The sequence below is a fragment of the Xenopus laevis genome, chromosome 4S, assembly GCF_017654675.1.
Source record: "Xenopus laevis strain J_2021 chromosome 4S, Xenopus_laevis_v10.1, whole genome shotgun sequence".
In the NCBI taxonomy this organism is placed as follows: domain Eukaryota; kingdom Metazoa; phylum Chordata; class Amphibia; order Anura; family Pipidae; genus Xenopus; species Xenopus laevis.
In genome coordinates, this window is record NC_054378.1 from 102,510,854 (window position 1) to 102,529,459 (window position 18,606).

Here is an 18,606-nt window from a genome sequence, read left to right on the forward strand (position 1 = left end):
ATAACATACTAAAAGTTATCCTGAAGGTGACAAACCCCTTTAATAAATTAGAAGTGAATTGAACTTAACTTGCCTTGGTAATATGGGAGAGAAGGAGTTAATGAAACGCAATATAAAAAAATACATTAAGTAGAATGAGAAGACTGATTATATGGTAGCGGTCAGTTAGTTGTAGGAGTATGCTACAGACCCCCTCATGTAAGTGAAAGGCTCAGCAGCTCTGGAAAAATAGAAGGTTGCGAGTTTGGGGCAGTTACAGTTTAATGATGGGAATTTTAAATTAGCCAAATATTGATGGAAGCAATAATACAGTACTTCCAGCATAGTTAATGGAATCAATTTTATACATGTGCTGCATGACAAATTCACATCACAGCTTGCTTAGGACCCAACCAGGAATGTTGCTACATCGGATCTAGAAATTAAATCTTAATGCAAAGTTGATCCTAAGATTTCCCTCTTGGAAAGACTTTAGTAAGGACTTTTCACATTGTGGCTCAACTCGCAATTAGGAAAGATTTCTTATTTCAGCCTGTTCTCCTATGCTACTATGTTTGTTACCATGAATCAAAGCAATGAGGAAATGATTGCATGATGAAATCCAATCTCTATATACAAACACAATCAAGATAGAGAATGTAGTCCCAGCAGAACAAATAAGGTGGAGAATTGTAAACATTCACAAGCAAAGTAAAATAGAAGATTTCTCCTCCAATTCCTGCAAACAGATAGGAAAATAGGAGATTGTCCTTTGCTTGCATTCATTCTGTACTGTATTCCTCAATCAAGAAGAAATATATGAACATAGACATCCTTCAAACTAGGAATAGTAACACCAATAATACAGCAAGATCTAAAATAGAATAAAAGAAAATAACAAGAAAAAACAGAATAATATAGAGTAACTATAACAGTTCCCCCTGCTCAGTAACAATACAATTAATAACTGAATCTTTGTGAGTGGTCACGGCAAGCAAGGAGGAAATCCAGAATTATATCTACTGTAAGTTTGTAGATTAGTTCTTTTTTTTTGTAACCATTAAGCCCAGTTATCCATAAAAGCATCTCTAAAATTTCTATGACCTCATCTAAAACAAATTTCTTCTTGAAGACACATCTGTTTCGAATATGAAAGCATGCCATAAGCTAATGGCAGATTTCTTTTAATGGAAAAAAAACCTATATTTATTTATTTATTGGTCCGGACACTTACCTGAACATTAGTTACTTCTAAAATTGAGGGAATTTGGTTTTCTCCCAGAAGGTATTACTCTAACACATTCCTACAATAACTATTTTTCACCCTAACCATAAATAATGGTGTTTGTGACGATTCTCATTTATCCAGGTCATCATATATATTATCTGTAGAATTAAGTCAAATCAACTGGACTTGTTGTGTTTTTTCCCTTGAAGATGTTTTACCAGTTATCCAACTGGCTTTCTCAATTTGCAATAACTTGTAAATACAATGTTGTTTTGGCACCTCTCCCTGGAATGTTTAATGACACCTCAAAGCTCCAATTATGCTAATACAATTAACACCTAACTTCATGACATTAAGATAAACAGATTAGGCTGATTGGAGCAACAGTTGATTTGACCTATTTCTACAGATACTGCAAAAATAATAACTGAAAACTACATTTAGTACTAACTGAAATACTATCAAATGTAAAATGTTCTTTCCAAGTTTGATAAGTTAACTGTTAGGTCCAATGTATAGTCACCTCTGCCCCTTAAAGGACAAGCAAACCATAAAGTTAAACCCTACCTCCCTACCCTACATAGACCCCCTCCCTCCTCCCCGCAGCCTAGCTGCTACCCCTGGCAAATAACTCTAAGTCTTTACTTACCCCTCGGTGCAGATTCTGTCCAGCGGAGTTCACGGGCGCCACCTTTAGCCGATTCGGTAATTTTCAGGAAGTAAGTGCCGTATCGTTGGTTTTTTTAACTTTTTTTTAACCCTTCTGCCAGAACAACTAGCTTTTCCTTGGTCCCTATTCCAAAAAGTCAACTGGTTCTGCTGAAGTGCAGTACTGCTTTGCATGACTTGCATTTCCCATGCTTGGTAATGTCACTTCCATTCCAAAGCTCCACAGCGGTGACTGCTGAGCAGGAACATACAGTATGTACTTGGCTAGGAACATACTGTATGCACACTACTCTCTACAAATGTCATCATGGAGCTTAGCACCGGAAGTCATACGATCAGACATGGCAAACACCAGCCCCACCATGCAACTTTTAAGCTGATAGTATGTGAGACCAATTGACTTTTTGGCAGTAAGGGGTGATTCAATGGGGATGAAGCAGAGGCAAGGGCACTCCATCAAAGAGATGAGTTGGGAAACTCACCTTAAGCGGCAGCACCTCATTGGTTACCAGGGGAGGCAAAAATACTGCTTCTGGTAGTATGCCTCCGGCATCAAAAAAGGTGGTCACAGAGGAGGGGTTGACTCAGCAAGATGCAGCATTTGGCAAAGGGGCAAGGGTGACCCCTGGACAGGGGGGAACTGTGGAGGGGACCAATAGGGGGTGTTTAGTTCCCCTAACCTTGTATGGGACCCAATTCAAACGTCACTCATTGTAAAAGCAGTACTTTCATACCTACAAAATAATTATACAGCACAACCTATACATTTTGAGCCTACTGTATACTAAATATACAAAAAAATTAAATTCCATTTTTCGTACACTACAGGGCATGTTTATTAAAATTCAAACTTTTTTGTGAATTTTTCAGGCTTCTTTAATGTGATAAAACTCTAAACTTAGAATGTGCACTTATTTATTTAAAACCTCAAACTTGAAAAAAAAAATCGATCATTCCACTCACCAGCTTCAATGAGTCTGCCAACTTTCAAAAATTATTTCCCAAAATTTGAAAAACTCGAAAAAAACATCTCCCATTGATTTACATGAACTCACTGGCATTTCGATTTTGCGCATAATAAACCTCAAAAAAAAAACTTTCAGAAACTCGAACTCGAAACCTTAAATTGTAATAAAACTTTTGATACATTAATGTTTCTGCCCTATATGTTCAGCAAAAAACATATTCTGCCCAGCGAGGATTATTTATTTAAGTATCTATATTTATTAAGGGCAGAGACACATGTAGAGATTCGGGGAGATTAGTCACCCATCGACAAATTGCATCTTCTTCAGGCTATGCCTTCCCGCCGGCTAAAATCTATATCGCTGGCGGGATGGCACTATGAGCAACTAATTTCCAAAGTTGCTAAAGTTTCCTTATGAAGCAACTATTTCGATTCTAGCCGGCAGGAAGGCAATTCGTGGAGATTAGTCGCCGGAAGAAGAGGCGATTTGCCACCGGGTGACGGAATCTGCACTAGTATCTCTGCCCTAACATGTGTTGGAGCCTCCATTCCTACTCTGACAAGGTAACCTACAGACCCCAATGACACATAAAAACAGCTTTATTTAGAATGAAAAGCCCTGCAGATATGACTTTATACATCCATATAATGTAATGTGCCTTTCAAAGCATTATAGAAAGCCCTTTGCCTTTCATAGCATGTGCAGAATTTGTATTTGGTAGAAAAACTGAGTAAGAGGTCAAATCTTAGTCAACAGTTGAACTTGCAAAGCAAACATGTAAAGGGTTGATCTTTAACAGAATATATCAGTAACAGCCCATTATTGTATGAACAGAACAAGAATACCAATATGTTACCAGGGCTGCAACTAGGGGTAGGCAGGAGAGGCATGTGCCTAGGACGTAGTGCTGCCACTGGTTGGGGATTACTTCTCTATATTCTTCAATCTCTATACATTTTGACTGATTTACTTTTTGTTTGTAACAAGAAGACAGTAAATTGTAGTTGATGTTAATTAAGTTGCATAACTCCATGTTATTAGCAAAACATATTGTTTTAGTGTTGCTTAGTAGCCTTAATGCATCATTCTCCACACTACATAAAGATCCCTTATCCAGAAAACCCCAGGAGTTACTTTTTGTATAATGAGAATGATATTCTGAGACAATTGCAATTGGTTTTCATTTTTTATTTTTTGTGGTTTTTGAGTTATTTCGCTTTTTCATTCAGCAGCTCTCCAGTTTGCCATTTCAGCAATCCCATTGCTAGGGTCCAAATTATCATTGATATGAATAAGAGACTGGAATATGAAAAGGAGATGGACTGAATAGAAATATGTACAGTATTATTAAAATACTGATAACTATACCTTTGAAGTCTTAGAGAGCATTTATTTTTAGAAGGGGCCAGTGACCCCCATTTGAAAGCTGGAAAGAGTCAGAATAAAAAGGCAGATAATTCAAAAACTATAAAAAAAAATGAGCCATGACCGGAATGTATATAAAAATAACAGGTTTATTTCCAGCCTAAGATTTATGTGCCTTAAAGGAAAAGGAACAGCACTCTTTACTTAAAGGGCATGTAAAGGCAAAAAAATAAAATCCCATTTTTACTTTCTTTAATGAAAAAGAAACCTATCTCCAATATACTTTAATAAAAAAAATGTGTACCATTCTTATAAGAAACCTGATTGTATGCAGTGAAATTCTCCCTTCATTTACTGCTGTGGATAGGAATTGTCAGATGGTCCCTAACTGCTGAGCAGGGAAACAATCATACTTATGAACAGTAGGGGGAGCCCCCACCTTATTTCCCAGCCATGCAGAACTCAAGCAGCTTTGTTTATGATGATCCCTAAGCAGCCCAGACCACACTGAGCATGTGCACAGTCTTAGTCTTGCAAAGATGTGTAACAAAGTTACAAGATGGTGACCCCCTGTAGCCAACTTTGAAAGCATAAATCATTTGTTTGATTAGGCTTGTGGTGCAGTAAGTTCATGTTTATATTTAGTATACAAAATACAGCATTTCTAGCCTTATTCTATTTTAGACTTTACATGCCCTTTAAGGGTGCCAAAAGTTAGGCACCCCAAGTGATTTTATATACTTACCTCACACCCCAGACCGCTATAAGCAGAAAACTGCACTGGCCCAGGGCTCTTCCAACAAGCACCACAGATCGATCGGCTTCCGGCTTCTTCTTTCTTCAGTGTGCATGTGCAGTAGCGCAAAAAGCTGAACGTTAATGAAGACGTTGGCTATTTCGTTCTACTGCGCATGCGTCTGCCCCAGGAAATTTGAAGAAATAAGAAGAAGAAGTAAACTGATCATTCAGTGGTGCTCGCTGGAATAACCCCTGGACCGTTGCCGTTTTCTGCTGATAGAAGCACTGGCCTGGGGTTTCAGGTAAGTATATACAATCACTTGGGGTTGCTTAACTTTTGGCACCCCCAATTAAATATGACTTTCCTTCTCCTTTAAAATGACTCCTGCAAACAATATTTCCCTCTGGTTCTTCTTTGATGTGGCTATGTAAAATACTTGCCAATCAATAGACCATTCATATCTTGAAATCTGGACACTTGGTTGGTCCCAAAATGACTGTTCAGTCCTGAGAGGGCAAAATAAAAAAGGCCTTGTAGCCTTTGTTTTGTATCTCCAAATAAACACAGACATGTATACAGTATGGCAAATCTCAGTTTTTTTTTAATGTAGCCCTGCTGAGTGGCATTTAACCTGAATATTTATTGATTTGGCACACGAGGCATTGCAACTGCATTCTTGCTATGGAACACCATGCTTCACTTTCTGTTGACTTCAAAAGGGAGATTATATTAGATGACATTATAATATATGAGTGGGCTAAGGGCTCATTTTGTTCACAGTGTAAACTGGCCGCAAATCTCAAACGCAGTCTAATATCATAATGCAGTGTGTCCAATATAAATGGGGGCATGACATTCTCAATCACTATAAATTAGGGAAGCACCGAATCCTTCTGCTTGGCCGAACCAAATCCTAATTTGCATATGCAAATTAAGGGCAGGGAGGGAAATCGCGTGACTTTTGTCACAAAACATGGAAATAAAAAATGTTTTCCCCTTCCCACGCCTAATGCAAATTAGGATTCAGTTCAGTTCGGCCGAATCCTTCGTGAAGGATTCGGGGGTTCGGCCGAATCCAAAATAGTGGATTCAGTGCATCCCTATTATAAATGTTTATGTCCAGACAGTGGCACAACTAGATATTACTGGGCCCCACAACAAATTCATTTTAGGGTCCCCAACATATCCAGTTGTCCTTTTTGCAAATATATGTCATTAATAAGGGCCTCATGGGCCCCCTATACCTCCCGGGTCCCTGCAGCTGCAGGGTCTGCTTCCTCTGTAGTTACACTCCTGTGTCCACAGTTTTTAGCAGTTCCCTGGATTCCAGCATTGCAGACATCGTGCCAGAGAAGCGCATCATCTGCTATGGGTGCCCCTACCATTATGCACATCATGACAAATTAAACTGCATTGTAGTGAATGATGCTAGTCTGTAACATGTTGCACCATGTCAAGTTTTAATATCTCATTAGTATATGCTTTCTCTCTGTGTAAACAGACCAAACCTGTCTGCTACCTTTAAACACTTTCCACCTACTCTCATAAAATGCAAACTGAGGATGGGGAAACGCCTGAATTCATTAAGGTTCTTTAAGAAATGATGGGCTGGGATCTACATGTGTTGATAAGTTACATACAGTAGTTATATAGTAAGCTAGGCTGAAAAAAGACACATGCCCATCAAGTTAAACCTTTTAAAGATTCAGATTCCAGGAATTCAGGTGGCAGATTTACTGCGGCTTGTTGATTGTTTAGGCTTTTCCATAACATCAGACTGAGCTTAAAATAAGAATGCACTCAAATGTACAGTAGGTAACATGTACAGTATCATTTCTGTCTGTGTGGGTTGTACTACAATAATTCCACTCCAAACATCCGGACAGTAATCCAGTGCATTTTTAGACCTGACTTCAAATATTATGGAATCCATTATTTTGCAAGGAACAAAATGGATTCTAAAACAGAACATTGTAGGGCTCATTTACAACTTATGTCTGCTACATAATGGGAAGGCAGTGGATAGGGATGGCGTCCACACACACACTCCCACTACTCGCCAGTCATAAAGGCTCAAAGTATATTTCTACATTATTCAAAGTGTGGTGAGGTTGATGAGTGCAGTCATCCACTCCCACTATAACATGGATTCATGTCCTTTTTTAAATTACTAACAGAAACTGTTCCATTCTTCGGGGTCATCAGTAGAATGAGATAGAGTGTCTATCAAGGTCCCTATAGCTGTTGGTATTGAACAACTCTAGGCAGCCTGACAAGTTGTGTGATAGGATCTGCAATACTAATGCCCTCTTGCCTTATTGTTGCCCATTTATACCTGCTAGTCTACTGTAACTTCCCAAAAGTTAGTAGGGCAATGGCACATTGGATATTTTTTTCAGCAGTGAACAATCTTGGCTCTAGTAAGTTGCTTAATGAGGCCATTGAGAGAGAGAGACATGATGCAGTGTTTGCTGCATATCTGCCTACTGTACCTGCTATGCCACAGTTCCTTCCCAAAGATTAATATCCCACTGCTACTATAGACACCATCTCTCCCTACTATACCTGCTATCCCACAGTCACACTCCCTTCCCAGAGACTATTATCCCACTGCTACTATAGGCACCATCTCTCCCTACTATACCTGCTATCCCACAGTCACACTCCCTTCCCAGAGACTATTATCCACTGTTACTATAGGCACCATCTCTCCTTACTATACCTGCTGTCTCACAGCCCCAGTCCCTTCCCAGAGACTATTATCCCACTGCTACTAAAGGCACCATCTCTCACTACTACACCTGCTATCCCACAGTCACAGTCCCTCCCCAGAGACTATTATCCCACTGTTACTATAGGCACCACCTCTACCTACTATACATGATATCCCACAGACACAGTCCCTCCCCGGAGACTATTATCCCACTGCTACTATAGGCACCATCTGTCACTACTATACCTGCTATCCCACAGTATAGTCCATCCAGTCCCCAGAGACTATCATCCCACTGCTGCTATAGGCACCATCTCTCCCTACTATACCTGCTATCCCACAGTCACAGTCCCTTCCCAGAGGCTTTTATCCACACTGCTACAATAGGCACCTTCTCTCCCTGCTATACCTGATATGTCCCAGTCCAGGCTAAAGTTAGGTCAGGAGCGACTGAGCATGTAGGCTTAAGTACCTTGTGTACGGTCAGTTTTACTGGCTGAGAGACAATCCCACTGGTTCTATATTATTCTGCTACAGCAGAACATACTAGCCTGTGTCGGTTGTATTAGGAAAAGAGTAATGCAACCGATGGCAAGGTGATGACAAACATGTAACTTTTTCTGTGATTGTTCATGGTTTGTGTGAAGAAACACTCCCTGGTCTCCGTGCTACAGCACATACAGTACCAGCTAATAGCAAAGCCATGTTTGCAGGGCTGTCGAGTTGGAACTGTATAATAAAACACAGAGACTGGAATAGCCACTCCCACCCACTCTTCATTTTTCTGATCTGAAAAACTATTAGACTGTACATGCAGCAATGACTTTTAAGAATTCTTATCCTTGCTGCCATTCATACCAAAGTCTAAATATTTGTTGGTAACACCTTCCATTACTCAGCAGTTAAGTTCAGCCCTAAGCAGGGAATCCAACCAGCCCAGTCAAATAGTAAGGTTTTAACCCGCCTCTCCTATATACAGCTTGCACACTGCCCACTGTTTTCAGTCAGTGACACAATGGCCCAGCAGCTGCTTCCCCGGGCACTGGTCTCTGCCAGTTGGCTCTCTGCAGCCCTGAAAGAAAGTCAGGCAGGTGCAGCCTTGAGGGTCCTGGATGCCTCATTCTATTTCCCAGCCATTAGAAATGGGCGCAAGGAGTATGCAGAGCAGCACATACCAGGGGCTTTGTACTTTGATATAGATGAATGCAAAGACAAGTCATCCCCATATGAAGTAATGCTGCCCAGTGAAGATGATTTTGCCAAGTATGTGGGTAAGCTTGGCATTAACAATGACAGTCACGTGGTGGTATACGATGCTGACCAACTGGGCATGTACTATGCACCACGTGCCTGGTGGATGTTTAAAGTATTTGGCCATCACAAGGTGTCAGTGTTGGATGGGGGGTTCCGGAATTGGCTAAAGCAGGGGCTTCCAGTGACTTCAGAGGTGCCCCAGGTGAAGCCAGAGACATTCAAGGCAGTGCTCAACTCCTCCCGTGTAAAGAACTATGAGGACATTCTGAGGAACATAGACAGCAAGGAGTTCCAGCTGGTAGATTCCCGATCTGAAGGGAGATTCCAAGGGACAGAACCTGAACCAGGAGAAGGTAAGAAGTACATATCATTGGTAGTACACTGACTGTGCACAGAACAAAAAGTTCTAAAACCTACATCGGTTCAAATGATGTTTGATGTGTGCCTGTGTGCATGGGGGTTTGTGCATAAAAATAAAATGCCTAAGCCAGTCACCCCACATTGAATAGTCTGGGTCAGATTCAGGCATTTGCACAATTATAATAGGCAGGGCAGACAGCATTGTTAGGAAAAATTAAAATACTGCAAGTTACAAAGAAACACTGTGAGGGTAATCTGGAGGCACACACAGAGAAATGTGCAGAAATATGCACCACAGATGTGTACAGGCTTCAAGGACCGACATTCTGGGGTAGTTGTAGTATGCACTAAAGATTTGCTGTAATTCCTACCATTTCTAATCACAAATATTACTAGGAACACATATATAGTGCACAAATAGGGCCAGGCAGGTACTTTTCCATTGTATTGTCTGCTACTCCAAGGACACAGAGGGCTCTCTCTGTAGGCTGCAATCCTGTTAATTATGCACTAAACAAGGCTACATTTAATACATTTAGAGTACAGGTTGGAGTTGAAAAGAAATCTGTGTGGAATTTGGACATGGCAAGAATTTTGCAAAGATTCACTGAAAGTCTGTAAAGCTATCCTTACCAAACAAGCAAATCATTCACTAATTTGGCCACCCACATGCTGTGCCAAAGACTGGATCATAACAGGGGCCCATGCAGACCAATCGGGACAGAACTGCACCAACAGGCTAATAAAGTCCTTGAATGGTGGGTCTTTACAATCAGTCTCTTATATTTATCATTTGAGAAGGCTATTATTTCTTCAAGCAGAGTTGGCAGCTAAAATCAGATCAGACGCCTATGTATCACCATGTTTATTAGAAATGTGTCCGTGAGCATTTCTGAGTAATAACCACCTGACCTGCAAGTGCACTGCTAGGGGTCAGAAAATCACTTTTAAAATAAATAGATTCCATTGTTTTTCTGCTTGACCTTGAGCTGGAAATTGCAGTGGTGGCAAAAGATAGCAATGTTCCAGATTGCCTTTGCCATCACTGATCATGTTGATCAGCTGATCAACTGTTAAGTTTGATCTGCAAGTTCAGCGATTGGGGTTAGACTTGAGCCAGTGAGACTTTTGATGGCTAAAGCAAGATTTGTTTTTCCCCAGCAAAACAAGCCACATTGACTATAAAGCTTGCATAATTTACCCACATATGGTAGGAAACAAAGCTGAAGCCAACTGCAATGAACCAGCTATAATATAGGATATCAGATGGCTCTAATTAAACTTCATGACCGGTAAATGAGAATTTGACGTCATTAAACACTGTATCTGCTATAAACTCTGTAAACAATACTTAGACAAATGTGTAAAGACTAGTGCAGAAAATATTTCCAATCAGTATCCCACAGTAACCTTTGTTACAAAGCCACTTGTAGGCAGATCAGGGAAGGGTGGGGGTCTGGGCAGTTTTACAAATGCAAATAGCATTTCTGACATTCCACATATGTCTGTTTTTGTTGGTAACAACGCTGGGCATATACTGAAGATACTCTGGAAACAAGATTAAAGCTGGTCATACACATAAAGATCTGATACACTCTGGGCCAAATCAATCTGATTGGTTGCCCTGGTTGGCCAACTATCAAATTATAGCAAGTGTTTAAGCAGCCCCATTGAGCAAGGACTTCAAAGTGCAAATGTGGCCCTCTGTCGACTAAATTTTATTAAAGCTGCATGAATTATATCTGGAGGATATTTAGTCTAGATATCTGTGGAGGAGTCCATGGGGCAGGGACCATGCATGGGCAGATAAGCTGGGTAGAGTGAAGTAAAAGAACTCTAATGCCATTGCTAACACCTTAGCATAAACTTGAAAAAGAAACCTTTAATTAGTTGTCAACAAACTCTATATTATGAGGGTGATAATGAGACTCTGAGACATTATTTCATATTACTATTTAGAGTAAAGAAGTGTTGTTTACAAAAATGAATCTGTAGTTAGTTGACAGCTTTCGGAAATGCTAGTGAAGATTTGGTAGAAGAATATGGACCTGATGTGGTTGCAAATACCTTACCTTAGGGGGAAAGTCTGTTAGAGTAAGTGTGGATGACTAATTTGGCAATAGAATCTCTTCTAGATGCAGCTGCCGGTCCCTTCACTCTGGCCAAAGGCTATAAAGGAGAATTGACCCTCAGAAACCTCTCCCATCTAGTCTTAGACTAGCCCACCAATATGGAATAACTTATTCTATTATTGTGAATCAGATCTGTAGCATTACTGCATTTGAGATAAAAATGCAACATAATGAAAAAGAGAACTGCAGAGTCAGTTTCTCTGAAGCACTTGATGGTCCTGTAACTAATCAGCTGTAACTATCTCAATCCGTATTTAATTCCCAAGCAATCTTCTCACATTGCCTTGTGTTAATCATTGTGCATGAGAAGTAATGCTCACTATGAACCCTGTTGTATTCCTTCCCTTACAGTTTCATCCACATCTTTCCCTAACCCTAATAGGTTAATCGCTTCTTTATATTTAAATCAGAAGAAATTGAACCAAATCTGTATCACATTTGCATTTCTCGCACGCTCTGATTACAATTCACATCACTGGGTTCTGTTACGCTTTGGAACCTCGGTATTTACATCTTTGGAATTGCTGTCAGCTTAATGACAATGTTTCACAGAATGCAAATTCTGGCTAGTCACATCAGTAAATATAGTAAGCCCCACATGGTATAAATGTACCAATATATGATCATCTTTCGGTGACGGGCACCAGGACAAAACAGACTGTATCAGCCCCAAACATTTGTTTACCTTAACAAAACCCATCCTTTTCAGATAATGAATTTTTTCAATTGATATTTAATTTTCTGTTTGGAGGGTAAAATAAGCTTTACAATTATGTATTTAGGGGATTTTCACCCCAAATCTTAGAAAATGTCATTCTAAACATCTTTCCATTATAGATTAATTAAAAACATTCAATAGTCCTAAAGTTAATGGTTAATGGTAAATTTTCTAATTTAATTGGCAATAATAAGCTTTACAAGTATGTATTTAGGGGATTTTCACCCCAAATCTTAGAAAATGTCATTCTAAGCATCTTTCCATTATAGATTAATTAAAAACATTCAATAGTCCTAAAGTTAATGGTACATTTTCTATTTTAATTGACGAAATTCTTTAAAATATGTTTACATATGTCTTTCTACTGTATATTGGAAAGTTACTTAGCTGATCCACTTTAATAGCTTTTGGACACTGTTAAATTCATTGTGCTGCGACTGCTGCTTAGTCAATAATAATATAAAGCATTACAATTGCTGTATATGCACAAATATTCATTACTTATGGTGTGTGTGTTGTGACTGCTTTAATATGGATTTCGGTTATTGTCCAGATAGGACATTGTACCGGCCCTTTTCCAGAGTTTGGTATGGATAATATGACAGAGCTACTGTGCTACCTGCGAGGTCAAATGTTGAATACATACTACATTGTTCAACGTCTACTTACACCTCTAACTTTCAAATGTATTTGATTGGGTCCTACATTGTGCAGGGCTCAATGGAGTCTCCCCAGAGTGGATCACTCAAAAGCAGCTGAGATAAGGTAAACAATGGCACATGTAAACAAACAGGGACCAAGCAGCAATCTTACTTTTAATGTTTCCAATTCTGCGCTACCAAAACTCCATCCTGTTCTGGCAGACCATGACCCATTTCATTTCTGAAACAAACATGATCTAACCCGCCAGTGACATCACAAAATGTGAGTTGGGTAGGTGCAAAATGTTAATGGGGTGGGTGAATTTCAGTAAGTTAGAGGGTAATGGATACCCAACCATAGTAAAGTGTGGACATGTCACCTCTCACAGGTACATTTTTGTCAGTAGGCCGTGTGCTTCAGGCTGACCAACACTTCACCAGATGATCATTAAAAGTTGATGAATATTCCTTATACATATAAAGGAATCAGTTGTGACATTATATAGAGTTTTAAAACCGAACTTTTACCAATGACATTGTTTTGGCATTTCTCCTGTAGGAGTTGATCCAGGACACATCCCCGGATCTTCAAACCTTCCTTTTACTAGTTTCCTTACAGAAGAAGGCTATGAGAAGTCTCCAGAAGAAATCCGGAATCTCTTCCAACTCAAAGGCATTGATCTGGACAAACCCCTCACTATTACCTGTCGACGTGGTGTCACTGCCTGTCAACTTGTCATGGCCTCCTACATCCTTGGCAAGGAAGACACGGCGGTCTTTGATGGCTCCTGGTTTGAATGGTTTGACCGTGCCCAACCAGAACACAAGATTTCTCAATGGAAAAATAAATAAGAAATATCCATACTAACTTACTGAATCATGTCCACCACAGATGGTAGACAGGATAGTATCATGGAAGCTGGTATCGGTTTAATGCACAAGGGTGATAAGTTTGTAAATTGTGCAATATACGCTTTTTTTTGTTATGTACCTGTACTTAAGTTCTAAAGTAAGCTTGGAATTTTTCTACATTTTGTGCATGTTAACATCAATAAAATGTGCAGATTTATTAACAAACATTGAAGTATATTTATTAGGGATTCCAAGGGTGATGAGCTTTTCATAAGGCAACAAAAAGTTTGATTTATGAGATAAGAGAGAAAGAATGCCTCCTTCCTAGTTAATTCAGTAGCACAACCTCAAAGGAAGTCTTAGATTTCTGATCTACCACAAGCACTTACAGTATAAGGATCTCTGCAGAGGCCACAGTAGATTCCTTGACCCAGGCCCGGATTTAGGGAAAGGCCCCCTAGGCCCGGGCCTAGGGCGGCAAGATGTTAGGGGCGGCAAGAAGGCGCCCCCTAACATCTTGTGTAAGTCGGCTGCTCCTGATAGATCCGGCTGGCTTTAGGACCGCTCCTCCAGCCTATCTCCCGCTGTGGCTCCGCCCCCTCCCACTCCTCTCTGTGCTCGTGCTGCTGCTGCCTCTGCTGTGCTGCGTGTGTCCCAGCAAGGTGATCTGTTCCTGGTATGTACATTTAATATTTCCCCTGCAGATCTGCTGTATATCGGCCATGTAGAGAAATATGTCATAGTCAACTTGCAGATTTGCTGGAGGTGCAGAATCACAAGTGTTCTAACTTCTAAACCTGTTACAGATTTTTTTATGTCCCTTTCCTGCTTCCTACAAAATGAAAACCATTTCAGTTCTTGTATTATAAGGGATAATGTACCCCCTACTGTAAATGATAAGGATATTAGAAGTCACTGAGGGGGTTCTATGGCCATATAAAGGCACAAGGCTGCAGGCTGAGTTATACAGGGAACTCTGAGTATCACTTATGTATTATAATGGATAATGTACCCCCTACTGTAAATGATAAGGATATTAGAAGTTACTGACGGGGTTGTTCTGTGACCATATAAAGGCACAAGGCTGCAGGCTGAGTTATACAGGGAACTCGGAGTATCATCATGTATTATAAGGGATAATGTACCCCCTACTGTAAATGATAAGGATATTAGAAGTCACTGAGGGGTCCAGTAACCATATAAAGGCACAAGGCTGCAGGCTAAGTTATACAGGGAACTCGGAGTATCACTCATGTATTATAAGGGATAATGTACCCCCTACTGTAAATGATAAGGATATTAGAAGTCACTGAGGGGTTGTTCTGTGACCATATAAAGACACAAGGCTGCAGGCTGAGTTATACAGGGAACTCTGAGTATCACTCATTTATTAAAAGGGATAATGTACCCCCTACTGTAAATGATAAGGATATTAGAAGTCACTGAGGGGTTGTTCTGTGACCATATAAAGGCACAAGGCTGCAGGCTAAGTTATACAGGGAACTCGGAGTATCACTCATGTATTATAAGGGATAATGTACCCCCTACTGTAAATGATAAGGATATTAGGAGTCACTGAGGGGTTGTTCTGTGACCATATAAAGGCACAAGGCTGCAGGCTGAGTTATACAGGGAACTCGGAGTATCACTCATGTATTATAAGGGATAATGTCTGCTGAGAAATAGGAACTACAAAGATTATGATGCTGCCAAGATTTGACTTTTTTATTTTATAATAAATATTTAACTGATGCTGCGGCTGCCCACTGTAGCACAATTGACAAACTTATCAAAACAAGGGACACATCTCTCTCTGCATCTATGTATAAAAAGGTGTCTATATATAGAGAATATATATAGATATATCTCAAACAAGCCTAACTGCTAGTTGATCCATCTGATCCATAAATGTCTGATTGCATAAATGTCCTGATTGGAAAAAGATTCACATCCAGAAAATGCGTGCGGGGGGGGGGGCGGCACAGTAGCTGGGCCTAGGGGGGCAAGGAGGGTAAATCCGGCCCTGCCTTGACCCATTTTGCTTCATTATATTTTCTATCAAGTGCTTCAAGGTCTCTCATAGTGGGGGATGCGGTATCTTCCATTCTAGCAAAAGAGAACTTTAGGATTCATGTTCATTACTTTAAAACTGGAATTACTGTACATATGGCCAGTCAGGTGACTCAAAAGCTTCACAATTTTCTTTCTTACCCTGGCACTGAGAGCCCAGCCTGCAGTTGGCAGTAGTGATATGCGGGTCTGCACCCAGCTTCCCCTCTCCATTTATGTGATGATGTCACAAAAGAGACGGGGCAGGCGCGAGTCTATAAAACCTGAAGTTGGAAGCCGGCAGAGTAAGGTCAGGGATAGCAGGCAGAAGAGCTCAACCCAAACCCTTCTGTGACCCGAAAATTATGCATCGAGGTGGGCCTGAACCTGCATGATGCACATGTAAACCTGTGGGTCCCTACACATCACTACTTGGCAGGGGTTGCTGAAAGTTAACAAATTTGTATTAACCTTTATGGTAGTAACCTTGGTATGGGCTGTGGGTTAGTTCAATTACCAGTCAGGGTGATGTGTGGAGTGAGTGCTTATTTTATGGCTTGGAAACCCTGGAACAATAGTAGTGTGAGTGTTAAACCAGTATTTATCTTTAACATGTTATGGGCTAAATGGATCCAGCCTGAAGGCCAATTAGGTTGATATTTATGCATCCCTAACAGATAGATAGATAGATAGATAGATAGATAGATAGATAGATAGATAGATAGATAGATAGATAGATAGATAGATAGATAGATAGATAGATAGATAGATAGATAGATAGATAGATAGATAGATAGACTATAAAGCTTGCATAATTTACCCACATACAGTCTGCCAATTAGGTTGATATTTATGCATCCCTAACAGATAGACAGACAGACAGACAGACAGACAGACAGACAGACAGACAGACAGACAGACAGATAGATAGATAGATAGATAGATAGATACCAACTGGCCGATCAATAGATATAGATAGATAGATGGACAGACATATATACATTATTTCATAAATACATTTATTTTTGCATGCCTCCTAATGGCTGAATGAAGTGAAATGCAATCTCAGGAGAAATTCTGAGTGAGGAAGATTAAGGATGATAGGGTTTTAGATGAGTTAAAATATGATTTATTAGTAGTGGTCCTGCATTATCCTGTAGGGGAAATAATCTAATTACAGCTTCCATATCCTTCAAATGCTATGCATTGTTCAGGGATGAAACAGATCATTCTCTGGGTGTATCAGCTGATGAGAAAATATTATGATTTTCACCCAAATGACATTTAGAGATGACAGGATTGGCAGATACAGTATGAAGACATTTGATTCTTGTTCTCACAGACACTTTGCAGAAAATCCCAGGAGCCCCTCTGATCCATAAATACAGCATAATAACAACTATTTATAATGAACAAGAAATGCTTCCATATCTCAATGATCCCACCATAAATATCAACATAGGCAATAAGCATTTTGGTTCAGCACCCGCTTATAATTTAATAGTTAAATATAGGTGTGTTTATTGGTGCTCTGTAGTTAAAGCCACAAATTGAATTGACATTACTTAATATGCCTTCAGTAAGAAAACCTGCTTTACATTAAATTATAATGTCTCCACCATGAAGAAGTGGAAGGCCAAAAAGAAACAATGGTTCCACCACTATAACATATAGAGAAAATTATCTTTTATTACCAAAATTCAGTGGCGTAAACAAAATGTTAAAGTCCACCAAGGAATTGTTAGTAGCAGTATAAAAATATGATTGTGACCTGATTTCTTACGTGATGTAAGTCAGTACTGTATAGCCATTAGATCAGGGGCCCACTAAAAAACCTTAGACCGGGGGCCCAACTATTATTCTTCCTCTCCTCACTCAACCTTTATTCTCCTAGTCTCTTTTCTTTACATACTATTAGCTAGTATTCCATCTATTTAGCCTCTTTGTTCTCATACAAATAGGGAATGGCCATGAAATAGGCCAAATGTTTAGCAGCATGAGGGCCCACTGACACCTGGGTCCACTGGGAGTTTTCCTAGTATCGTGGTGGGCCAGTCCGACACTGGCCATGCATTTATTCTGTTATAACTGAGAGGCGGTTGACATAGAGCAACCAAAGGCGTAAGGGCTGAAACTGGCCTTCCATGTGTTTAAAGGGTCCTTAAACCTTTATAGGAACTCCATTGACATTGTTGGAAAATGGTGCTCCTGACCGCTCCTTTAAGAAACAGTCTTCAACGGTCTCCAGGTATCCAGAATCAAGCATCATCCTCGTATTTCTTGCTCTGCCTCCAAGTAACTCTTTGTTATTGCCTAAATAAATATACGTTTGTGGAATGAAATGATATACCTTACATCTTTGAAAGCCTGACATGTTTAAGTCTCAGCAGTGAATTAGCAATAACTCCATTGTCTGCACCATTGTCTGCACTGTACTGCAGGGGTGGAGTTACAGAAGAAGTGGCCCCAGGTACTGTCAATGTAAGAGCAAACAAATATGCAATTGTTGCTGTCCAAACTGCGGCCTCCTAGCTGTTGTTGCACTACAACACCCAACATCATGGGCCTAATGGGCTCTGACTAAAGTACTTGATTTGCTCACATCAGTTAAACGTATAAACTCACTAATTGTATGTATTTGTTATTGTTGAAAATCCCGCAGCTGCTATATAATTCCCCTGCTAGAAAAAATGAAAGATTGAAAAGCTGCTTAGAAATAGCAATTCTATAACATATTATAAGTTAACTTAAAGGTGAACCTGTCCTTTAAGATGGTGATGAGATGACAAGATGATATCACCAGTTATATCACGGCCACAAGCTCCTTCTCTTCAGTGCAAATTCAAATAGTACAGAACTCTTACTCCTATACCCAAAAACCCAGTTAATCTTTCCTGTGCTCTCTGGAATGTCAGATCTGTTTGCAACAAACTCACCGC

At 39.9% G+C, this 18,606-nt stretch overlaps 1 protein-coding gene across 2 annotated transcripts; it reads left to right on the top strand.

Moving 5' to 3' along the window:
- Positions 1-8,631: 8,631 nt before the first annotated feature.
- Positions 8,632-13,843, top strand: tst.S (thiosulfate sulfurtransferase S homeolog). Of its 2 annotated transcripts, NM_001094948.1 has the most exon segments (3): positions 8,674-9,268; positions 13,326-13,623; positions 13,657-13,843. In NM_001094948.1, coding segments are annotated over 2 exon segments (885 nt in total). In that variant the 5' UTR covers positions 8,674-8,676; the 3' UTR covers positions 13,619-13,623; positions 13,657-13,843.
- The last annotated feature ends 4,763 nt before the right edge of the window (positions 13,844-18,606 follow it).